At 44.4% G+C, this 26,867-nt stretch overlaps 1 protein-coding gene across 1 annotated transcript in view; it reads right to left on the bottom strand.

Moving 5' to 3' along the window:
- PRELID2 (PRELI domain containing 2) overlaps positions 1 to 17,290 on the bottom strand; it is a 374,305-nt gene extending 357,015 nt beyond the window's left edge. Inside the window, exon 1 of the mRNA XM_085618122.1 lies at positions 17,045 to 17,290. Within this exon, the coding sequence (XP_085474248.1) occupies positions 17,045 to 17,119 (75 nt within the window). The 5' untranslated portion in view covers positions 17,120 to 17,290. The remainder of the gene's footprint in view (positions 1 to 17,044) is intronic.
- Between the last annotated feature and the right edge of the window lie 9,577 nt (positions 17,291 to 26,867).

Genomic DNA, 26,867 nt, shown 5'->3' with positions numbered 1-26,867 from the left:
GGACCAAGGGCAAGTACTTTGGTCTAGCAACTATCCCCAGACATCCCAGAGGAGGAAACAGTTCAGGCCCTACGCCGACTCGAGTCAAGACTGATTTTGCTGGCCGGTAGCATGTCCCCTACAGGCATGAATAATGATGAAGAATTATATGTGCATTTATAAACATCTAGATGCTTCCTGCCAACCAATTCACGAGTTCCCAGCTTTTTTTGATAACTATTTGAGCTTCAAAATAACTTTTAAACTCACTTGTCTTATTAATTTTGGTTTTATTTTGTGTTGTTCAGCTTTTTTTGTGGATACTCAATACACTTGATATTGCCAATTGACTAATGTAACAGTAGTGCACTGTTGTGATATAACACAGGAAACATTTCTGAATGTCTAAATGCTTTATACTGAATTGCCTCGTGATTAATGTCGATGGAAGTTGATATGTATATAGGTAAGGTACCAATTATTGACAAAGTTTTTAATGATTTGTAACTTTATTTTTTGACAGATTGGTAACGCAATACGAGAGAAGAATAGCCACTGAATTATGGTTAAGAGCACATGAGATCCAGCATGTTCATATGAACTGTCGTCTCTACAGCACTCCCCTTTTTTGTACTTTGAGCGTTACAGTCCCCCTACTTTGATTAATACCACTAGTGACATCACCTCACTTGCACTTTAGATCCTTAACCAACCCATGAAGCATCAGAATGGGACGGATCACAGGGTACTACACCCCTAATTCTCCATCATCTCTTTAGTCACATGGCACCTAGCAACCCATAGGGTAATTACTAGAAGGCACTGTTCCAGGGTCGGTATGGTTGAAAGTCAACCAAAACCGTACCTCAACAAAGGGAAAGTAAAGAGAAGGGTCTATGTGTTAGAGGTCTAGGATGGGGTACTCAGGATAGGGGGGAGACAGCATAAGTGTCTCTTGTTGCCCTCACACACCCCGAGGGATGTCATGCTTCATCATCGGGCGGTGCTCCTCGTCGGGCCGGCGGTGCAATGCCCTACGGGTCCCCCGAAGGGTCTCTTTAGCGGAGATCTTTTAAGAGAGCTGCCGATTGGTGCATGCGGGTATGTGGAGGGGGAGTACCAGGGTCGGTGGTGGCTGTAGTGTGTGCAGGAATAAAAATACCTAAGGGTTACCTGGGAAACAAATTTAATAAGAAGGCACCCTTGGTACACTAAAATACGTGGAAAAAATGTTACTAATCAAAACGTGATGTGTTTAGTAGTAACTGAAAGTACAGGTCAAATGGTCGACATGTTTCGCGCCTATTAGTGGTCAAAACGATCCATGGCGCTTCATCAGGACCAGCAGAGGTGAAGAGTGTGGGGAAAGATGCCCAGACTATGTGTGGTGGGAGGGGTAAAATATCACCCTCTCACTCGGCAAATAAAGGGGGGGGGGGAGAGTAAAGTGTCTCCTAAATAGGTAGTGTGTGCAGAGAGGAGTCTGTTGTGCCCCCTTTATGTTAGACCTAGACCAAAAGAAAGATAAAACAAAGAAAATACAGACGTTAAAATACATATGCGGACATGCCTTGTCGATCCGCACAAGTACACAGTGATCCGAGAAATCACATTTATACAATGAGACAGTCATAATGTAATGCACCCGGAGGTGCAGGTCACTCTCAAAGTTCTGAAAGAGCGGGCAGGTGTGGGTGTGGTCCCGTGCCAGTCAAAAGGTGGTAGGTCCCGGGTCCCGGTGGCGGTCACAGAACCCAGCTAGAGACTCGCTAGGTAAACTGCTGTACCCCGCGGGGCCCGGACAACTCCACTAGGCTGTGCAGCGGGCTCACCAGGCGTGTCGTCTACTGGGACAGTCAAATAGACACGTGTATTGTGTATCTAACTCGATTCGTAGGTTCAACACGCATGAAGTGCACTTAGAGTCGTCTTACCTAAGATCAGAGCTGGAATTGCTCCTTGAGTTAAAAAGCGGCGTAGGAGGCCCACACCATCTAGGGCTGTAAATCGGAAATAGTGCGTAACAGCAGGGAATACCCACAGGGTAAAGAGAGCAAAACAAAACAAAACAAAAGTGGAGCGTTAGATTTACTTACATCATTGCCAGATGTACAGCAGGAGAATGCTTACGTAGTGATCTGGGTAGCTGGATCGCCTCAAATCATACTCACGGGTTGCTCAGGTGACGGCACTGGAAACCTGCCCTGTCCAGACGCCTGCTCGAAGGTAATTGACTTTGCCTCGCCCATGATATTTAAAGACCGAGCCCCGTGATTGAAGGAGGTACCTGTTTCCGGTTTCGTGGCAAACTCGGTCGTAGGAGACCGGAGCTGCGCATGCGCGGTGAAACAGAATGTTTCAGTGTTCTCTTGTGCATGCGTGACAAGGTGTTTATAGCGCATGCGTGGTGTCTGTGAGGTGTGTTTCTATGCGCGTGCGTTGAGTGCTTGCGATGTGTTACTACAGGAATAATAGACTAGACCACATAAGTGGGTGTGTCATTGTCAGCCAATGGCCTGTTTATCCCGCATGTTTGACAAGTTTGATGGTGTGGCGGTGTAAGGGCGGGGCCATGTGGGAACTAGCTAATGTATGCTGGAGATGTAGAAAACACCAACTATTGCTGGATAATGTTTTTGATATAGCAGTATCTCCGTATAGTTGGAGTGGCCCAAAAAGGGGGCCCGGGAGGAATACTACAGAGCTGTCGAGACGAGCGCTGGTCTAATTATTCAGTTGTTTTGCTCCTAGCCGGAGGGACGATGTCCGAAGGATTACACATTATACACGCACCCAAAGGTGTCAGTTTTAGAGCTCTGTCCATGGGATATCATCGTTGAGCCCCTGGGTGTCTGTGTGCAGGCGGTGCACCCAGCGTTGTTCACGCCTAAAGAGCGACTCGCTAGTCCAGTTAGTATTGGATTCCAGGATGGTCCATTGGATCGCTTCACAGGCGTGCCCTTTTTCCAGAAAATGGTTCGTCAATTTAGTGGCTGCGCGGGCTCGCCTGATGGTGCTTTTGTGTTCGCTGATCCTAGTTTTGATGGGTCTGGTGGTCATGCCTACGTAGTAGAGATCGCATGGGCACGAGATCAAGTATACACAATTTGTGGTGTTGCAGTTCGTGTGCTTCCTTTGTTCCCATTTCAGTTCACCAATTTCCAAGACTTTCGTGTGTCGAGTCGTGGTGCAAGCACTACATGAGCCACACGGGTAATGTCCCTTCACTGCTGGCAGATCCCAGAGAGTGTTCTCTCTTCTCGCTTGTTTCTGGCGTGGCCGTGTATTGATCAGTTGGTCTCTTAGGTTACTGGTTCTTTTAAAGGCAAAGCGAGGTGCTGGGATGTTTAGTGCATCACTGTTGATGATCTTCCAGTTACGGTTAATAATTCTTTTGATTTTGTTGGAGAGGGGGGTAAAGGTTGTGACGCAGGTGATCACGTTATTGGTCTCGGGCTCTCTCGTTTCCAGGAGGCCTTCACGAGTGTTGTTCCTGGCCCGTTTTTTAGCTTGGTTAATCACTTTCACTGGATAGTGCCTCTTCGCCAGGTTCTCAGATAGGGTGTTGGCTTGTCTGTCAAAATCCTGTAGTTTGCTGCAATTGCGCCTGATCCTGAGAAATTGGCCATAGGGTAAGTTTTCCCGTAGAGCCTTTGGGTGATGGCTCTTAAAACTCAGGAGGCTGTTGCAGTCAGTCTCTTTTTTGTACGTGCTGGTGTGAAGTATCCCATTTTCTAGTTGGATTAATAAATCCAGGAAAGGGATTTTCTCGTCACTGGAGGTCATGGTAAAGCGTAAGTGGGGGTCCCGATTGTTGATCCACTCGAAGAATTCCAGTGTCTTAGATGCCTGTCCTCTCCATAGGATCAGCACATCGTCTATGTACCGTTTCCAGGTGACCAGATGTTGATGAAATGGGTTGGCGTCTGTGAAGATGTGGTTGGCCTCAAAATGTGACATGTATAGTCCAGCCAAGCTCGGCGCAAAGGTGCTCCCCATGCTGGTGCCTTGTACCTGGTGGTAGATGGAGGTTTTGTACATAAAATAGTTGTTGGTGAGAGCAAGGGCAATGAGGGCCGAGATGAAGCTTGCCGGTGTAGACATTGGAAGTTCCGAGTTTTGTAACAAGTTGCTAACCACTTCAATGGTTGCCTCCTGCGGGATATTCGTGTAGAGTGCTTCCACGTCCAGTGTGAGCAGTAAGTTGATTTCCTCGGTGTTTTCATCATTGATGGTTCGGATGAAGTTGAGCACATCTCTGGTGTCTTTGAGGTAGGCTGGAGTAGCCTGGACCAGAGGGCGCAAAAAGAAATCACTGAACTGGCTCAAAGGTTCCAGAAGGGAGCCTATCCCAGAGACGATCGGACGGCCAGGGCACGGGGTAACCCCCTTGTGGATCTTAGGTAGAAGATAGAAGTAGGGCATCCTAGGAGATGGATTCACCAGAAAGGCTGCTTCTTTAGATGTAATCCATCCCTCTGTTGCTGCTTCGTTGACCAAGGTTCTGATCTGGTTCAGTAGCCTTGAGGTTGGATCGGTCTCTAGAATCTCATAGTACTCAGTGTTGTTTAGTTGGCGCAGGCACTCCTTCTCATAATCCTGTATGTCGAGGATCACAGTGGCACCCCCTTTGTCCGCCGGTTTTATTACGATGGAGTCATCATTCTGAAGGGTGGTAACCGCCCTCCGTAGTTTCGAAAAAGCTGTCCTCAAGGAGGTTAACCGATTAGTACCTCCCAACGCCTACAACAACTTTCCCCAAAAACTACGGAGGGCGGTTACCACCCTTCAGAATGATGACTCCATCGTAATAAAACCGGCGGACAAAGGGGGTGCCACTGTGATCCTCGACATACAGGATTATGAGAAGGAGTGCCTGCGCCAACTAAACAACACTGAGTACTATGAGATTCTAGAGACCGATCCAACCTCAAGGCTACTGAACCAGATCAGAACCTTGGTCAACGAAGCAGCAACAGAGGGATGGATTACATCTAAAGAAGCAGCCTTTCTGGTGAATCCATCTCCTAGGATGCCCTACTTCTATCTTCTACCCAAGATCCACAAGGGGGTTACCCCGTGCCCTGGCCGTCCGATCGTCTCTGGGATAGGCTCCCTTCTGGAACCTTTGAGCCAGTTCAGTGATTTCTTTTTGCGCCCTCTGGTCCAGGCTACTCCAGCCTACCTCAAAGACACCAGAGATGTGCTCAACTTCATCCGAACCATCAATGATGAAAACACCGAGGAAATCAACTTACTGCTCACACTGGACGTGGAAGCACTCTACACGAATATCCCGCAGGAGGCAACCATTGAAGTGGTTAGCAACTTGTTACAAAACTCGGAACTTCCAACGTCTACACCGGCAAGCTTCATCTCGGCCCTCATTGCCCTTGCTCTCACCAACAACTATTTTATGTACAAAACCTCCATCTACCACCAGGTACAAGGCACCAGCATGGGGAGCACCTTTGCGCCGAGCTTGGCTGGACTATACATGTCACATTTTGAGGCCAACCACATCTTCACAGACGCCAACCCATTTCATCAACATCTGGTCACCTGGAAACGGTACATAGACGATGTGCTGATCCTATGGAGAGGACAGGCATCTAAGACACTGGAATTCTTCGAGTGGATCAACAATCGGGACCCCCACTTACGCTTTACCATGACCTCCAGTGACGAGAAAATCCCTTTCCTGGATTTATTAATCCAACTAGAAAATGGGATACTTCACACCAGCACGTACAAAAAAGAGACTGACTGCAACAGCCTCCTGAGTTTTAAGAGCCATCACCCAAAGGCTCTACGGGAAAACTTACCCTATGGCCAATTTCTCAGGATCAGGCGCAATTGCAGCAAACTACAGGATTTTGACAGACAAGCCAACACCCTATCTGAGAACCTGGCGAAGAGGCACTATCCAGTGAAAGTGATTAACCAAGCTAAAAAACGGGCCAGGAACAACACTCGTGAAGGCCTCCTGGAAACGAGAGAGCCCGAGACCAATAACGTGATCACCTGCGTCACAACCTTTACCCCCCTCTCCAACAAAATCAAAAGAATTATTAACCGTAACTGGAAGATCATCAACAGTGATGCACTAAACATCCCAGCACCTCGCTTTGCCTTTAAAAGAACCAGTAACCTAAGAGACCAACTGATCAATACACGGCCACGCCAGAAACAAGCGAGAAGAGAGAACACTCTCTGGGATCTGCCAGCAGTGAAGGGACATTACCCGTGTGGCTCATGTAGTGCTTGCACCACGACTCGACACACGAAAGTCTTGGAAATTGGTGAACTGAAATGGGAACAAAGGAAGCACACGAACTGCAACACCACAAATTGTGTATACTTGATCTCGTGCCCATGCGATCTCTACTACGTAGGCATGACCACCAGACCCATCAAAACTAGGATCAGCGAACACAAAAGCACCATCAGGCGAGCCCGCGCAGCCACTAAATTGACGAACCATTTTCTGGAAAAAGGGCACGCCTGTGAAGCGATCCAATGGACCATCCTGGAATCCAATACTAACTGGACTAGCGAGTCGCTCTTTAGGCGTGAACAACGCTGGGTGCACCGCCTGCACACAGACACCCAGGGGCTCAACGATGATATCCCATGGACAGAGCTCTAAAACTGACACCTTTGGGTGCGTGTATAATGTGTAATCCTTCGGACATCGTCCCTCCGGCTAGGAGCAAAACAACTGAATAATTAGACCAGCGCTCGTCTCGACAGCTCTGTAGTATTCCTCCCGGGCCCCCTTTTTGGGCCACTCCAACTATACGGAGATACTGCTATATCAAAAACATTATCCAGCAATAGTTGGTGTTTTCTACATCTCCAGCATACATTAGCTAGTTCCCACATGGCCCCGCCCTTACACCGCCACACCATCAAACTTGTCAAACATGCGGGATAAACAGGCCATTGGCTGACAATGACACACCCACTTATGTGGTCTAGTCTATTATTCCTGTAGTAACACATCGCAAGCACTCAACGCACGCGCATAGAAACACACCTCACAGACACCACGCATGCGCTATAAACACCTTGTCACGCATGCACAAGAGAACACTGAAACATTCTGTTTCACCGCGCATGCGCAGCTCCGGTCTCCTACGACCGAGTTTGCCACGAAACCGGAAACAGGTACCTCCTTCAATCACGGGGCTCGGTCTTTAAATATCATGGGCGAGGCAAAGTCAATTACCTTCGAGCAGGCGTCTGGACAGGGCAGGTTTCCAGTGCCGTCACCTGAGCAACCCGTGAGTATGATTTGAGGCGATCCAGCTACCCAGATCACTACGTAAGCATTCTCCTGCTGTACATCTGGCAATGATGTAAGTAAATCTAACGCTCCACTTTTGTTTTGTTTTGTTTTGCTCTCTTTACCCTGTGGGTATTCCCTGCTGTTACGCACTATTTCCGATTTACAGCCCTAGATGGTGTGGGCCTCCTACGCCGCTTTTTAACTCAAGGAGCAATTCCAGCTCTGATCTTAGGTAAGACGACTCTAAGTGCACTTCATGCGTGTTGAACCTACGAATCGAGTTAGATACACAATACACGTGTCTATTTGACTGTCCCAGTAGACGACACGCCTGGTGAGCCCGCTGCACAGCCTAGTGGAGTTGTCCGGGCCCCGCGGGGTACAGCAGTTTACCTAGCGAGTCTCTAGCTGGGTTCTGTGACCGCCACCGGGACCCGGGACCTACCACCTTTTGACTGGCACGGGACCACACCCACACCTGCCCGCTCTTTCAGAACTTTGAGAGTGACCTGCACCTCCGGGTGCATTACATTATGACTGTCTCATTGTATAAATGTGATTTCTCGGATCACTGTGTACTTGTGCGGATCGACAAGGCATGTCCGCATATGTATTTTAACGTCTGTATTTTCTTTGTTTTATCTTTCTTTTGGTCTAGGTCTAACATAAAGGGGGCACAACAGACTCCTCTCTGCACACACTACCTATTTAGGAGACACTTTACTCTCCCCCCCCCCCCCTTTATTTGCCGAGTGAGAGGGTGATATTTTACCCCTCCCACCACACATAGTCTGGGCATCTTTCCCCACACTCTTCACCTCTGCTGGTCCTGATGAAGCGCCATGGATCGTTTTGACCACTAATAGGCGCGAAACATGTCGACCATTTGACCTGTACTTTCAGTTACTACTAAACACATCACGTTTTGATTAGTAACATTTTTTCCACGTATTTTAGTGTACCAAGGGTGCCTTCTTATTAAATTTGTTTCCCAGGTAACCCTTAGGTATTTTTATTCCTGCACACACTACAGCCACCACCGACCCTGGTACTCCCCCTCCACATACCCGCATGCACCAATCGGCAGCTCTCTTAAAAGATCTCCGCTAAAGAGACCCTTCGGGGGACCCGTAGGGCTGTGCACCGCCGGCCCGACGAGGAGCACCGCCCGATGATGAAGCATGACATCCCTCGGGGTGTGTGAGGGCAACAAGAGACACTTATGCTGTCTCCCCCCTATCCTGAGTACCCCATCCTAGACCTCTAACACATAGACCCTTCTCTTTACTTTCCCTTTGTTGAGGTACGGTTTTGGTTGACTTTCAACCATACCGACCCTGGAACAGTGCCTTCTAGTAATTACCCTATTGACTTCCCGGAGCACAGGCACTGGACCATTAACCAGCTCCTGGTCCCCCCCCTTTTGTTTGGATACAGTACCTAGCAACCCATAGACACATAAGCCCCTACTGTATAAAGGCAGCAGGGAAAATGTACTATACATTGATTTCTTCCCCTGCAACAGAATCATTCCTAAATTCATTTTTTAATTTGTACAGTGCACTAGTTAACTAAGAGCAACAATTGTGAAAATAACATTTGTTTTGAACTTTATTTATAATTTCAATTGAACAACACTTGATGCCACATTTAAAGTATTTCTTTTATGCTGTTGTGCAAGCTGCGCCGTGCCTCTACACTGCACCTTTAAGTATGTGTGGAACTCACTTGAGGTCATGTGACCAAGATCTCGGTTGAGATCGAAGCACGTCGTTTGTCTGCTGATTAAACCCGCAAAATTCACAACTGCAAACCGGAGTGGCTCGTCTTTTCTGCAGTAATCGCAGGATTTTTCTTATAGTTAGGTGAATATGTTGATAATAATATTAACTTTTTGAAATATTAAAAAACACCAGTTATAGTTATAAGATCTAACTATAACTGGCGCCCCCACCACACACTGCTTATGACCTCACATATTACATCACTCATGACACTCTCAATGACATCATTTATTACATCACTGATGACATTTCAAATGACATCACTGATGACATATCTGATGTAATTCAGTTCAGCAGTTTTTGCCATAGCGTCTACAGAAAATGCATGGGGATTTTGTATTTTGGTACCAACATTTTTCTCGGCCATTGCTAGACAGAGCACAATGAAACTTTCCAAGCACAAACTAGGCAAAAAAGAACACTTTTTGGGAAGATTTTGTGCAGATTTGTCAAACGGTGCCAATGTTATAAGCAACACAAAAAATGCATTTCCTATAGAAACAGTGACCTAACTTTAACTACCCAGTGGCAGCTGACACTGTGATATATAATATCCACCTTACTCATTTGGGAGGTGACACTTGCAAGAGATGACAGCATGGACGATGTACATTTTTTTGTCTGGTCACAGAAGAACACAAACCTACCTATTGCAAGACCAAAGACAGAGCCGGGAGCCACAACACTTTTACAGCAGACAGAGAAAGGAGCAAACTAGATAGGTTTGTATCCTTAATGGACATACAGATAAAAGCAAATGTGTCATTATTTAACAGGCAACAACTAAAACCGGTAACATGAATGGGCGCTATTTGTCACATATACTCAGATGAACCAAGGGCAGAGGATGAGGTTTCAGTGAGACAGCAGCAGGACTACGGCTGTCAAAGTCTCCTTGCTCCTAATTGGCACTCAGTACATTTCTCCTTGGCAACTGTCTAAGCCAAGGCATGCCTGATCTTCATCAGTTCACATAAAGAAATGTCTGGGACTGGAGTGAAAACAGTAACCAACAATCAAAGAAGCTCAGCTTTTATTCCACTTAGAGTAGTGGCTCCAGGGGTACTGAGCGGAATGTAACCGAAGTAAGAGGATTAAAGTCTAAATAGAATTACAAACACTGTTTCAGGGCCACTTAAGGTTTGATTATGGACTTTCCTGTGATCCCATAACACATTGCCAGTGTTTTTTTTTTTTTTTTTTAAGTAGCGCTTAATGCTGGTAGTTTGCCTATGGTAGATACAGTATCAGAAGCCAAGGGCGATAAAAAGGGTTTATTTGTGGGTCTTGATCAAGTGGGGTAGCCGAGATCAGAAGGTGGATCTCAGGTTCCCCCACCGAAAAACTAGCCCCTAGAGCAGCTCTCAACAGAAATCAGTCACATGATGCAAATATGCAATTTACCCCTAAACATTAAACAGACTGAATCTGTGCAACATGTAATATAACATTTGCCAGCATCTCTCAAATCTACACTGACAGTCATTACAAATCACACATCATATTAAACTACCCAAGTAGAAAAGACTTCTGTGATAAATCTCTGATGTAACTACATTGGAAGAACATGTTTGGCAAACAGTCACAACATGCAATGATACTACTCACAGAAAGGGTACCCGTTCACTTAGAGATGTGTGGCAATTGTTTTCTGTCTAGAATTATATGTGCTTATCAACAGTAGACATTTGCAATTTAAATGATAAAGCTAAGGCATAAAGAACTATATTTTCCTGGCATAGGTCAACTATGCCTCAACTCCATTTTAAAATGTAATGTCTGAGGTTTCCCAATAATCCTCATGTGTTTATATTTCTCATTGGACACCGCACACACCTAAACGTGAATGGAGTATTTTCTAATGACATGTTGTTCTTGAAGAAAACTGGAAAAAGAATTTAGATTCTTTTTAAGGCTCTTTCTATTCGTATATGCTTTGTGTTTATTTAGGAGTCTTTTCAATGTTTACTTAACTAGTTTGTTATGAGACGTGATGAAGAGGGGAAATCAATGTTCATGTAGTGAGATAGCGCTGGGATAGTGCTAGGATAGTGGGATTAAATCACGTTTTGATGCTGAAAAATGATTTGTTGTCATGCTGATACTTTTGCTCACACCATGCTTAAATGTACTATAAAAGACCCTTGATTAGGGGGTGAGCCACATCTATTTAGGTCTTTACTAAGGATGCTGCCAGACTCTCTGTCAATTTGCTACACATTTTTGACTCAGGCTATTTTGCAGATTTATACTCTGACAGCCTTCATGGCAATTGGATTCTGTGTCCTTTGATTGAAGCTATTGAGATTGATATTTTTTACCTTACTGTATTGAACTTTAATACTTCATGAAACCTTCATTTTTTAATGACTGATCTCAAATTCCCTTTTTTGAGTCAATTTTAACTTACTGATTGTATTTTAAAATGCAGTTTTGAATCTTGCCTTTAGGGACACATTGCCTAATCTACTCGAGGACAACACTGTCGCCAATCTCACATATGGGCGCTACAATTATATGCAAATTATTTAATGCCCACACATGTAAAGCCATCCTACATCTCAATGGACAGTGACTGTTACAAAAAGTGCCCAACACCTTGTGTGATTCAAGTCAATGGAATGTGGTCCCAAGCGACCACCAGTGTCAGAGATTAATACACGCATTCCATCTATCATTTTGTTGTTTAGTGATGGTCATGTCAGCAAATCAATTGGAGCAACAGGAGCTAGCCATAACATGACACACCCCAAAAACATGCAACGCACTAGAACTAAATATTCCCAACACTACCACAATATATTGAAACTAACCCACAGCCAAAAAGATAGTTAGCTGATCAATCAGGAAAATCCTTCAAGATCTTCTCCATGAAGACCCGACAGCTATGTTAGCTTCTTCAGTCCTAGCACGCACATCAAGACCCTGCTACAAAACGTTGACAACCCTCTTCTTACTACAGTAGATAACACCCCATTGAGCCACTGCTAAGCAAAACCCAAACCATCTGCACCATTATAAACCCAGGAACTCATCAACGGCAAAACTGCTACAAAACATTTCATGACCAAGACCTCCAACACACAGAGCAAACTCTTCACAGCCATCAAGTGCTGCATTAACTGCATCAATAACGCATTGCGTCGCCCATCCACTCTCTTCAAGAAGAAAGGTTTAACCATCAATAACTTCAAAAACTTTCGAGGCAAGGAAGATATGATCTGAAAACCATACCCACGCCTAGCATCCTCGGAATGATCACACAACCCAAAGCATCAAAATAGTCTACCTTCTATACCCGTCTTCTGACCAGATGATTCAACTGTAATCCCTGAAGGCTGTATTGCATGAAGAAAGGCATCATTCTGTCATCAGCTGGGATGGAGATTGCCAAGGCTGCATTAACGCCATGTCTGATCATCATTAATGCATGCCTCCTGCCAGACCAGTGACTTCTTGCCTTCCAGAATGTTCACAATGTAAAATATAAGCCTTACTGTATCACGGAGTATCATAGACGTACCTTTTTTTAAACGATTCTACTTACCTAATCCACTGTCTGCTCAACTCTTCCTTTAACTGAATCTGTCATTGTGGGTGTATGGGCATTGCCCACTACATCAAGCACAGCAGTATGTTAAAATATTAGGCCAATATTGAGCAGCATTATCCACAGGATTCTACCCAGTACTTCCATTAGAATCACTTCTTAATAAATGTTTGCTAGGAGTATGGTCTCCAGGATGTAAACTCTTGTGAATTCCTGAAATTCGTAATTCAGCACCAGTACAAGGACTTGGCAAGTGTACTTTTGTACCTTTCTTTAAAAATTGGGGCCCTAATTTATTTTCACATTGCTTATAATGAAAATAATGCTTACTAAACAATGTCATGGGAGAAACTATATCTCAAGCTACACAGCAATTTAACATTACTCTTTTTCAAAGCTGCCAACTTTTTATATATACTTATTATTATGATGGCAAATGATCAACAATCTTACTTCGGGCTTCTGTGTGTATTCGCATATAATCATGGAGCAATTTGGGAGCATTATAAGTAGACTCAAATTGTTAAATCTAGCAAACGTGAACACATTTTACTACTGGAACCACTGTCAGTAATGTCAACTGAGCTCACAGCACTTCATTAGCCCACTCGTCCTTATAGTAAAGACCTGACACAAAATATTCACAAACACACGTTTGAACAATGTAATCCTATTGCTACAAGTCTTGCCTTAATGAGACACAATCAGTGGTGTCACTAGGCGGGTGCGGGGGGTGCCGACCGCATCGGGTGACACCATCACATGGGGTGACACCGTAACACCAAAGCAAGCAGACACAGTGACAGTTCCACAGGCCCACACTAGGAGACACTCGCAGACAGACACACAGACAGGCAGTGGAAGGGTCACAGAGATGCAGACAGGGTCACATACAATCTGCTTCCCAGAAAGACGGGGTGACAGAAAAGCAGTCAGGCGGAGACTCTGGCTGCGGAGCCCCCAGACAGGGTGAATGACAGGCAGACACCCAGCAGGCAACCAGGTGCAGCCACAGGCAGACAAACAACCCCTACACAGAACGACACCCGGCGAACATATCCCAATGGGCAGAAAATGACATGACACAGACCGCACATGCCTGCCCTCACCCCGGAAGCAGAGCCATTTGAGGTAAATTCGGGGAGACAGCCAGAATCCTGTTACATCGTAGGCTTTTTGGGACGCACAAACTAATTCCACCTTCAGATTTGCAGCTGGCCTGCTTTATAACGACAGTAAAAAACAGACTGTGTTTGCACAAAGACAGCATGTAAATAAAATATACCTCCCTCCCCACTACGTTCAGGTAGACACGTCTGTGTGCGTGGAGAACAGGGGCGCAATGAAACACACACCCATGCACTGAACGAGCCAAACCCTTGGGGGGGGGCAGTGGCATCACTAGGGGGGTGCGGACCGCACGTCACCATGAGTTACCGCACTGGGTGACACCAACCCTAGTGACACCGCTGGACACAATCCTTTTCATACATCCATTTCTTTGACAGATCATGACTGTGCTGCTGCTGTAAACTGGCAGCCAAAGGGTTTGTGCTGCAGGGGGTGGAACACCAATAACTATATTGGCTCCCTGTCCTTTCCTGTATCAACTTGTTAAATGCTGCATTAGAATTCCTCCCACCAGACATCCAGAAGGTGCTGTAAAACTCACAGGTGCAGCCTCTTTGCCAGATTAGGAAATCAGTATGTGCGGAAATAATAGCACAAGGCAACATGCCTTTCGGGATTGATCTCGGCTGATAAGACCTCCATATCAGTTGAGTCTCAACGACACCTTCCTCCCTCTATTTCACCAGAGAGCCCAAGACCCCATTCTTCAAACCACACAACATCGCTGAGTAAATTCAGTTACTGGATGCAACAAAGTGTCTCCTCTGAGCACTTACTTGGCCTGCTGGTTCTTGGCAACAAGCACACCCTTGACTTATTGCAACATTACTTTGAATGTGTTGTGCTGTATTACTTTGTAGCAATGTTTGTCCTATGCAAGTCAGTGCATACAGTGTATCTCAGACTGAATCTTTTAGTGTTATGTCTAAAACACTATCCAGCACTTCAGAGGACAAAATCATCGAGAGATGAGTTAATATAATCAACCCATAATGTATTGTCTAATGTTTTTGAACAAGGGAACAAAAGGGAACTGAAGAATACCCCCCCCAAAGGCCTTATGCCAAGTCTAGACAACATTCCGGACTAATGTGGTAGGTTTTCAAATACATGCAGTATTTCCTTTAGTGTGTCTCACTCACATAGATGCAAAAGTTAATTGTTCCACGAAATAACCAAGAGGGCGCACAGACCCTCACCCTAAACACATCAATTTTGAAGGAAGTTGCGAAAGGCAGTAACAGAAGAACAACCGTAAGCATCAAGTCACGTGCACAGGGCCTGAAATTGACCCTTGGCTTAAAAAGCAGAAGCCAAGCCACATAATGCAGCAGAAATGTGGCCAGTGTTTCTGAAGCACAGCCGAGTGTTTTTTTAAACTTGAAGATCATATTAGCGGGAAGCCTTATGTAAACCAAAAAGATACTTTTTTAATTTTTATAAGTGGTTATTTTTAAAACGAATTTAAACTCAGTCCAAGCATGTAACCGTTTAATAGTACACTTATATAATGTACCCCTTATATTTCATTGTGTCACTGGAATCAATCCATTGTTGCGTTTCCTTGACAAATCAAATGTGACTTTTGTTTTGTATTCCTAACACGCAACCTCTCTTTAAAGAATGCAATCCACTCTGTTTAACCCTGAGTTTTAAGAGGCCAGTTTATGCTTATTTGTTTGAATGCAAGGTTGTATAGTTATGAAGAGTAGTAAAATATTAAACTTTAGTGTTTCTCTGGTGTTCTAATGTCCAAGCAACAGAACGGAGGTAATATAAATTGATATAAAAACAATGTGTTGTTACATGATCATGCGAGATCATACTATAGAACTAGGATTTTTTTTAAAACACAATTGAAGTCCTAAATTTGAGGGAGTGGAGAATCGCCACATGGGGGTTAGTTTCTGACATCAATAAAAGGAAGTAAAAATATTCTTATTCTCACTGCCGTTCCTTTCAGTTTTCCTGACTTTCCATTCCATTTCCATCTGGTTTCCCTGCTGTTCTCTACCCTACTGTACCATTCAGCTTGTATGTTGGTTACCTCGGCTTCCACAGCTGCCCCTTCCTGTGACCTCGGTGCATCCGTTAGTTTGTGCTGAGTTCAACACCTCACATTTGGACTCAGTGACTTAAGCACTTGCTACCGACAATGGGTATGGCCTAGTATTTGCCATCTCATACCTTTTATCCTACCAGGTCGATAAATATAACAAAATCGGCTGGCATGAACATCCAGTAAATACAACTCTTTTAAAATGTAAAATCAGTGGGAAGAATAAAGTAATGAAAAATAAAACAGGGTTTTATTATTACCATTCCGTTCTTAGTGCTCCCCTCAGTTTACATACTGTTTCTATCACTTTTAAGATTAAAAACATAACCCAGTAGTTGGGATTGTCTGTGCCAATAAGAATGTATTACTACCCAAAGGAACCATTTTAGCAACCTTAAAATAATGACATATTAAGGGGATAAAAAAAGAATAAGGTTCTAAACCATGCCTTGCAGCTTTCATGCAGCTCCTTGGTGCTGGACCACAGTTCATTGGGCTAAGTTAGAAGGACTGAAACATGTGAACTGCAAGAAACAATAGGCCCTCCTTGTCAAAAGTTATAACCCACTTACTTATCCACATCTGTGATCTGCATGTTACACAATGTGCTTCGCAGCAGGCACAGTAATCGTCTAGGCTACTTTAAGAGTCAGAACTGTGACACAAAGCTCTGCAGCATGGGCATTAACCACCAGGGTTAGCTTAGCAGAATTATTCCTTGAAAATTGCTGTCACACAAACATCTCGGCAGTAAGTGCCTTAACCCAGTAAGATATCTTAAAATTCAACCTCTTCGTGACAAATTAAGTAAACCAGAACAGATCGTCACATTTCTTTGCAGGAGTTTTTTTAAAAAAAAGATAAAGTATAAATTGAGAATCTGCCTCTCGTAACTCCATACCCTTTCCACTGCCACACCTTGAGCCCCATATTTTAGGGTTCCCAGAATACTATTCCCCCCATTTCCAGCATAGCCCCTCAGACTTCCTTCTGGTGTGGTTGTTGTTCAATTAAACTCGTTCTAATCTGTCCCTGCGGGTCCCTTGATTTAACACTCATTTCCACGATCACGCCATTCGTTTTAATTTCTGTGCTTGTTCCTTCAAAAGTTACCATACTGGGTGTTCCCTTCTTTCCCTACAGTGCTATTCTTTCGTTCTCCAGCTGCTCTCTTATAACCCACACTAGCTTGTACCACCCTGTCTCTTCCGCTGTGTCTCAGACACTGGCACGCCCCTTTTATTCTGTACCTTGTTCAGGTAGCTGTTCACCACGTGTTCGAACGGATATGGATAAATCGTTTTCAAGTCCACTGTAATGCCCATTGCTGCGGGTGAGCACAGTGAGCTCCCGCTGTCCACTTGGCCTGGTGTACGCTGTTAGTCCAGCAGTAGTCAGAAGAAGTCCAGCTACTGTACTGCCTCCTCCACACCTCTCGCTGCCAACTGAGAGACCACCTCGCAGGGCGATCATAGACATGGAAGACAAACGAGTGCAAAGACCGAATTGTGTCAATAGGGCCTGAATTTCCAACAGGGACATTACAGCCAGTTACAGAGCAGCCAAGTAAATGTAATGTTTTTAAATGCGTTACATAATTATGCAGAACGTTTTGTAGTCTATTAAAGATGTGAAAAAAACGCATCAAGTAAATGATATTTTTTGTGTTTTATCCTTCTAATTTCTCACATATGTTCTCTTTATATTAAAAAAATTGACAATTTGTGGTTTTCCGATTCAAAGTATTAGTTTTCCTGTGTTATAGTGGGAATATTTCCACTTTCAACCAGGAACTGAATCCTTTTCAAGATGGCGACCTTATTGAAGCTGTCCTTCAGCGGGCGCACCGAGGAGAGTTGCTAATCTTTTCCTTCGTCTATTTCTATTTCGACTCACCATATTTACAAACGAAAGGAACCCACTCGGTGGCGCTAGTACGGAGGCAAATCTTGCTTTAAAAGAAAACCAAATGTAAAACGTAGTTTAAATCTATTGTAAAGTTATATTTAAAGAATTTGGGCATCGTTCGCAAAAACCGCCTTCCTCTAAAAATAGTCCTTGTTGTTTCAAACGGTAGAACTCTCATATTATTGACACAAAATGTAGGCTGCAGAGCAAGAATTCCAAACAACTAAATAATTTCTACAGTTTTAGTGGCGCCTGCGTTTACTAAGTCTAACGTAATTTTAGAAAACACTAAGCGTAATTTATTATGTTGTGTGTTAAACCCGACTTACCAGTTGTTTCGTGGGGGCAAAGTAAAGAAAAGCTTAGTTACTTAGTTAACCCATATCGTGTACATTCACATATGCAATAGGCTGTGGTGTTCCCTGGGTAGAACAACAGTCCATCAAAGATAAGTACACAACATTTAATGGAGCACTCGAAGCTCTAAAACCACTCGTCTACACCCAGCTTGGTCCAACTCCAGCTGGCCAAATCTTCAATGTTCGTTTTAAAACCAAGTACTGTGACATACACACATAAGAAATGTACACAGAATAACACGAGCAGAAACGCAACACACTACGTGAAATTCTCAGTTCTCAGGTTTCCCGGTTCTATTCTCAAGTACATTCTTTATCTTGGCACTCTGGTACTCCCAATTCTTAATATAGAATGGAATTACGAGGACTGAAATAAAAATGCACAAAAAGCATAAACTAGATGACTTTATTTTGCAATAATTTGGGAAACTTGAGAACTTGACAGCTTGAAAAAAAAAATTCAAGTGGTCCACCAGCTTATTGCTTTGGGTATTCTGCACAAGTAAATGTTTTTAAACGTGGCAAATGGTAATTCTGCAGGTTCTTTCGCATTCATACCCAAACATTCTAACTCCGAAATTATACTGCACGCTCATAGTGATTACAACTTTGGCAGTATTTATACAGGTTTAGTCACCACTGCTAAATGTAGGTCTTAGATTGGCTGGTACATGGACAAACCAGCAGTAACTACATTACTGCAACATTTTTTACACCATGGGCAATTTAGGCTATTTGCTAAATGTTCTGTTTTTTTACCACCGCAGAGAGAACTCAAGAAGTATGACGGTCGTCTTTGCTAATCAGAATTTCTGGAAGTGAGGGAACATGGAATGGTTATGTCATTCATAACCATAAGTTACTGTATGCTAGGGGTTCTAGCGAGTTAAAGTCAGGTACTGCTGTGCTTGCAGCTTGATGATGGAACCAATAAACCTGATGGGTGCCTGTCCAGACCAGAATGTGAAATTAAAGTTGGAAGTAAAACTGCGATAGCATTGGCTAACTTTGCTGAGCCATTTACTTTCATGGATGACAAGAATTTGGTAAATATATTTGGTGAAGCGAAAATTGACTCCCACTAGATATCCGTCCTTACACTTCCTCACCTCATGCAACCATTGAGCTAGGACTTGAACAAATTGTTTTGTCTTGACTAAAGATAGAGACACCCAGATAAGGATGTGCATGAACTTCCATGATCGAAATCTATGCATTTAGAATGATTGACAGCCTTTACCCAATATCTTGGTGGCACTCTCCACACTAGGTGGTGTAAATCTGTTCAGTATAACATAACAGGTTCACCTGTAGGTATCTTGGCACTGATTAACAGATGTTTATTGTTACCCAGCTCAATCGTACTCATTTTATAGACCTCAGATGGATGAAAGGCTGAGTGGACCCACCAGGATTTGAACCTGTGACCCAGGGGCATAACACAAGCCTGTAATGAACTGCATGTCATGGTCTTCCATGTACTACATTGTGAGTCTAAGAGTTCCTCATTCTAGAGTTTCCATCTAGTTTGAGTTGCTCTAGAACCCTCCTGATTCAGTTGCTGCTGGCGCTGCGTGGGTAGGACGTTTCTCCTTGTAGATGCTCAACCTTGAATAAATAACCTTCCTGTCAACATCATATGCTGTGCACCGACTCTACTTTATCACACTGGCGACAAGCTTAAAAGGGACCCACACACATCTACTTCCTTCACGACAAACGTCCTAACACAACGATCTACACGATGACAAATACAACGATCTGCACGATGACAAAATCTCATCTCATCTAAGCACTAAAGGTACTGTTTGCGCACTGCGCCAGCCCCTCGTTTAACTTTCTGTCAAAACTCGCTTTTTTAAAGTTTAATTTCTTCAAGAATTACCGTTGCTCCTTGCGCACCCCTCGCGCATCAACTACCTCGCGTAAACCTGTTGTCATCCCAACAACCATTCCTCGCTACTGCTCTGCCTCCTTGCCGACGCACTCCTGCTGTGTCTCCCAGGCAACGGCACTTAGCCTGGCAACCAAAGACGCATTGGTATTCTAACACAGATACGGGTTATACGCTCCTGCGCGTCACGTTACCAGACAACAGAGGACGCTCCCCTTTGTTCCTTCAATAAAGATACGGGCTACAGACAGCGCGTTACTTTTCCTAGCAATGGAGAACAAGTGTCACTCGCGCAATCAGCGAAGCATTGCCCTCTGCCGTGCCTCACACAGACAGTAACTCTTTCTCATCATTTCTTCGCTGATAGGCACAACTGTTGTCAGCGTTTAAGAACTTCTCATCTCCTCTTCTGCCTTCTTTACTGATATGCACAACCACTTGGAAGCCATCTCATCGGATCTGTCCTTATACTTTCAACGGCGACAAGCACACTGTTACTTGAGTACTTCCACTGTGTCTGCCTATTCTGTCTGTCAACAGACACCCCATAAACTCTTTTGGAAGTTTCTCTTTGGTTTTCTACGGTGACAGACACACCACGTTTAACATCTTCTCATGTTCCTACTACAGTGATAAGCACACTTCTACTTAAAGTGCTTTCACCACCCTTACTTGTCTACGTTGACAGGCACACCATATTTGTCACTTTCTCATGTGCCTTCACTTGATCTGCTACAGTGATAAGCACTCTACTTCTATAAGTGTTTTGACCATTTTAACCTTTCTACGGTGACAGGCAAATCACGTTACTATCTGACATCTTCTGTTTCTAGAATGCAAAACGTCACATCACCCCCTTTTTTCCTACCCAATCCAGGTGAGCCTTCCATTCACTGGTCAAAGTGGAAAAAGGTCTTCATCAATTATGCAAGGGTGTGCGGAGTATCACTGAGTGCTGAGAGGAAGTCCACTTTACTTTTACACTGCTAGGCTCAGAGGGGCAAGAAGTTTTTGAACACTTACTGGACCTTAACGACACAGAATCTGATAGCCTCAACAAATTTGAGATTTGTTTGAAGGAACTAGATAAGTATTATCTCCCTAAAGTCAGTACCATCTTAGAATGTTATCACTTTGGGAAGCGTGTACAACAAACTGAAGAGTCTGTCGAGGTATATGTGAGTCACTTGCGCAAACTGGCTTCCACCTGTAAATTTGAGGGCGCACTTGAGGAATGCATTAGCGACCAGTTTACGTTGGGTTGTAACATAGAGAAGGTCAAGGATGAACTATGGCAAAAGCATGACCCCAAATTAGATGAGGTCATCTTAATTGCCAAGCGCATCGAGCCCTCCCTTGCTTGTGTTAAGGTCATGAAAAAAGATAATGGCACTACTAGTGATAAGGTACAAACTGTAACGAAGACCAAAGTATTCACACAAATTGAACCTCATCCTTCGAAGACTAAAAACACCTATTCAGGAAATGTTTCCGCTGTGACATGCTTGGTCACCTGGCCAATGATAAGTCATGTCCTGCTTTGAACTCAAAATGTCTTAAGTGTGGGAAAGTTGGCCATGAGGCGAAAGCGTGTAGAGCATTGAAATGCAAATAGAACAAGCGTGTGAAAGAAGTTTGGATATAAAACAAGTCCAATTCTGATTCTGATGAGTTGCATTGTGGTGAGGTCTTAGCTCGGGTCTGTCAGGGTAAATGTAGGAGTCACGTTGACAATGTTCAAGTAAATGGCCGCTCTGTTAAAATGATTTTTGATTCTTGAGCAAAAATCACTTTGATCCCAAAAAGCTTTTACAACACTTCTTTATTGCGCAAAGTCAAGGTTTTCAAACCAGATATCAGACCTCTTGCTTACGGAGGCCGACCCATTAAGTTATTTGGCTATTTTGAGGGTGACACAGAATACAGAGGTAGACTCACCGCTGCAAAGATCTACATCTCTTCAAGAGGTGTAAGTATTGTAAGCTGTATCCATCAGGCTGATCTCGGAGTAATGCTAATTCCTGGTGGGGATCCATGTATTGTCCTAAAGGATGACCTCCCATCATCATTCCCTAACAGCACTGCTGGGCCTGAGACTGCCAATGTTGATCAGGTGAATGATTTGCGCACTGAGTTCGAACAGGTCTTAAGTGAGAAATATGGTTGCTTGTCTGACTACACACATAGAATCACCCTGAGGCCTGGTGCCACCCCTGTCACATGCAAGGTGCATAGCGTGCCCTTAGCGCTAAGGGAGTCCATGCGCAATGAGCTACAAAAGTTGGAGAATGAAGGGATTATTGTCGAGACTGAGGCAAGCGATTGGCTGGCTCCCGTGGTTCTCGCCCGCAAGGCTTCTGGCGAGATGAGACTATGTGTGGAATTGCGTTTCCTCAACCGTGCCGTCATTGCCGACAAGTACCCCCTTCCCAATATTACAGAGATGCTGACGCAACTGGACGGCGCTAAGGTCGTCTCAACATTAGACCTTAGGGCCGCATTCCACCAAATCAGGATTGATGCCGATTCCATGAACCTGACTGCGTTTATACGCCATTTGGGACATATAAGTATACAAGGCTTCCCTTTGGCTTGAATTCTGCAGCTTCCATCTTCCAGCGAGCTATGGAGAACGTCCTACGTGGGTTATCTGGGGTTAAAATATACCAAGACTACGTGCTTGTACATGGCTCTTCCCAAAAGCTGCATGATGAGAGGCTAACAGCTGTTTTATAGAGGTCTAGGCCACGTGGTTTGACTTTACGTGAAAATAAGTGTAAGTTTAACCTCTCTGAAATTGATTATTTGGGGCACAAGTTGTCGAAGGAGGGTGTTAAACCAAGGGACCATCTAGTTAAGACCGTTGACAATCTTCCCATGCCACAATCCAGAGATGATTTAGTTACCTTTCTGGGTATGGCCGAATATTACAATAAATTTGTCCCACAATTTGCTTCTCGCACTTTCAACCTAAGGTCGCTGCTAAAGAAAGGTGCGAGATTTACCTGGTCGCCCCAGTGCCAACTAGAATTTAATGACATTAAAAATGCATTGAGTGGGGCACCTTCCCTCCAGAGTTTCGACACTGCTGCTCATTCCATCCTCATCCCCGATGCTAGCTCCAAAGGCCTGGGTGCAGTCCTTAAGCAGGTGAAGGATGGAAAAGAGATAACCATTATGTTCCTCTCGAGGGCGCTGGTAGGGCCGGAAGCACAATATTCTGTCATAAAGAAGGAAACCCTGTGTATCTTTTGGGCAATTAAGAAACTCAAAAGTTCCTTTGGGGAAGTTCATTTGTAGTACATTCCGACTTCAAACCATTGAAAGACCTATTCACAAAAAAAAAGTTTAGAAGCTGTTTCTTCAAATATCTCTAGGTGGAAAGTTGCATTCCAAGACTATGTCTTTGTGCGAAGCTATATACCTGGTGCTCAGAATAAAGTTTCAGATTGCCTTTCCCGCCTTGTCCTGACCAATCCAAATGCCGAGCCTAATGGCTCAAGCCACTCGTGGGAGGATGACAATTACAAAGTGTGTAAGGTCATGACAGAGGCCCTGAGTGAGGAAGAGTGGAAGTTATCCATAGAAGGTGACCCCACGATCCTTGAAGTCAGCAAACTGGTGACTAGAGGGTGGGGAGGCATAAGGGGTCTGCATGAGGAAACACGCAAGTTGTGGAAAGTGCATCATGAGTTGTCTGTCTGTCTGCTCTGGTTTACTTTGGAGGGGCACAAAGCTGGTTCCTCCGCTGTCCGTCAGGTCAAGAATTGTTCACCAAGCTCAACAGGGACATCAAGGGATCTCAAAAACCAAAGAGAGAATTCACTTGCACTTCTGGTGACCTGGCATTGATCTCCTTGTCGAGCACATGGTGAGAGATTGCATAGAATGTAGTGCATGTGACAAGGTCTGTAATACCAGAGTCCAACCCATGGTTGTGGGTGACGTCCCTACTCGCTGTTGGCAAGAGGTAGCTTTAGACCTTCTGGGTGCCATTACGAGCAGTTCTGACCAGTCCTATGTCTTGGTACTAATAGACAAGTTCTCTAGGTGGCCAGAAATTAAGATCACACACAACACTGAAACTAAAGATGTTGTCAAATTCCTTGACAAAGTCTTCTCAAGAGAAGGACTCCTGGACTGTCTCCTGACTGACAATGGGGTCCAATTCGTCTCGAGCGAGATGGAGGAGTACCTGGCAAAAAGGGGGATTAGACACAAGCGTTGCGCCCTCTACCATCCCGAAACCAACGGAATGGTGGAGACGTTTAACCGTGTCTTGAAGGAGTCCATTCAACTGACAAATGCCCAGAACAAGGACTGGAAGTCAGAAATAGTGGGACGTGTGATGGTTTACCATCTCACGCCTCACTCCACCACGAGTAAGGTTCCCTTTGACCTGTTTCGTGGACTGTGTCCTAACACCCACATGTTCCAAGCATGGATGAGAGACAAAGGTGCAAGTGTGGGTTTAAATGCAGATCCGAGTGTGATGCCCTCTAATGCAGACTCTGGTGTGGTGTCCTGGCAAGAAAGTCAGAACTTGAAGATAGCCAAAAGGAAGGAGTATTTCGATGCCAGGCACGCTGTCTCCCACACACGTGTATGAGTGGGTGACAGAGTGAGAGTAAGCCTTCCCCAGATGTCCGGTGGGGTGTCAAGCTTCTCCGCACCTTTTGTTGTAAAAAAAAACTCTTTCAAAATGCTGTGACATTAAATGATGGTCGTATTTGGAACTTAAATAGGATTGCTCCCATGCACACTAATCCTCAAACCAAGTTAGTAGTCAAAAATAAACCTTCCGAAAGCGTGCCAACACTGCATAGGAGTTCTCCCACTGGAACGTTTCCAGCAATGTTATGTAATTTTGTTTTGCATTAATGCACTTTTACACTCTTATATCACTGTCTTTTTCTTTCCTTTGTTTTATGTAAAGGGGAAAGGTGTGTAATGACCTGCGTGGCATGCTCTTCCATGTACTACATTGTGAGTCTAAGAGTTCCTCATTCTAGAGTTTCCATCTAGTTTGAGTTGCTCTAGAACACTCCTGATTCGATTGCTGCTGGCGCTGCGTGGGTAGAACGTTTCTCCTTGTAGATGCTCAACCTTGAATAAATAACCTTCCTGTCAACATCATCCGGTGTGCACCGATTCTACTTTATCACAAGGCCCCCGCAGCCCCCACAGTGTGGAGGGGTCCCAAGCTTCAGGGGGACCCCTCAGCACAGTACTCCAGCCGAAGAGCTCCTGATTGAGCCCGGAGGGGGCCCCTCCACGTACTGTGCGGGGGGGGGCAAGTTTTGTTACTCCACTGCTGTGACCATGAGGTTGAACACAGGCCCCTGCAGTGGACACATTAGTCCACTGAGCAACCAGGCTAGGATGAGTGATTACTCTTGCTGCTGCGTACCACCAGCTATTCCTGCATGAGGATTAACATTGTTTGTCACACAACTAGAACCCTATAGATTTGTTAGGATACCATTTGTTTCGACCTTCACAAGTATATACGTGCAGAGTATGATGAAGAAGATCCAGGCAGGAATTAATTGTGTGATGTTCTTTAAGGACGATATTCTTATGTATGGCAGTGATAGGGCAAGCCATGATCAGATCGCATGGCAGGATTTGAACAGACTGAAGGAAAGAGGCCTTACGGAGAAGTACAAATTCAGGGTGGGGGTGGTGTCTTATTTAGACCATACTGTGTCAGGTGAAGGGTTTAGTGCGAAGTTGGTCTTGGCAGACTCCATTGTGAAGGTACTCACTCCCAGAGACTAAGATCGTGTCAGGTCTTTTCTAGGCCTATTGGAGTACTACTCCAAGTTCATATGCAATTGTGCTAGTGTAGCGCAACCACAGAGATGGTCGTTGAAAAAGGGGACTACATTTTGAAATAGCAAAATGCCTAACAACCTTTGGGAATTTTGATGTTACGAGGAATACTATATTGACCAACGATGCCAGCATGAAGGGCATAGGGTCGTTTTGACCCCAGTTGGTGGCCAGGGAAGAGAAGGTGATTGCATTTGCCTCACATTCATTCAAGGGAGCAGAAGAGTGGTATTCTGGAATTGACTGAGAATCCCTTGCCTGTGCATGAGCAGTTCACTATTTTAAAATCTTCCCCTGGGGCCACATTTGTGGTGAGATGTGATCATAGGCCTCTGGTCTAGATTTTACTTTTTTTTACTTGCAAGGGTGGGCAAGAAAATGACCCTTTCAGTCTAATTAAGAAGCGGATGGATGATTTAATGGATTGGAATTCAATTTTCATATAGATAACCTCCTGTGTACTAAGAAAGCAGTCACAGATTATCTGTCTAGAATGCCCATGAATGCATCTGTGATATTGGATGAAGAACTAATAAGAAGGTGGGTCAACAAAATGGCTCTCTGTCTGAAAGAATAGGATCATGAGGCAGACCAGTATGAGGTGTGCCAACAAGTTATGTGGTATGTAGAGGAAGGATGGCAAACTTTGCCGACTTGTCTGATCTTGAGAAGATATGAAAAATGAGCAGAGAATTGCTGTGGAAGGACTATTCAGTGGTGACCAGTTAGTACCAGCAGTAGAGCTTAGCGAAAAGATCCTAAACTTTGGCCACAAGGGCATTTAGGAAGCAATCTAGCCAAAACTAGAGTAATGGAACAATACTGATGGGTTACAGTAGATAAATACATGGAAGTTTTTGTCAGGGATTGTATCCAGTGTGTGACTAATGACAAGTCCAGAGGGGTGAAAACAGCTCCTTAGAAACCTATGGAAGTACCTGACGAACATTGGACGAAGGGTGGCTTGAATTACATGGGTTTGTTTGAGTTATTTTCTACTGGGTAGAGGTATGTGTCCACGCTGCTATTTTCTACAAGCCATAATAATCAATGGGGTTACCCTGTGTTCCTCAGAGC

The sequence above is a fragment of the Triturus cristatus genome, chromosome 7, assembly GCF_964204655.1.
Source record: "Triturus cristatus chromosome 7, aTriCri1.1, whole genome shotgun sequence".
In the NCBI taxonomy this organism is placed as follows: domain Eukaryota; kingdom Metazoa; phylum Chordata; class Amphibia; order Caudata; family Salamandridae; genus Triturus; species Triturus cristatus.
Note: the sequence above shows the minus strand (reverse complement) of the source record. Positions and strands in the feature narration are given on the sequence as shown.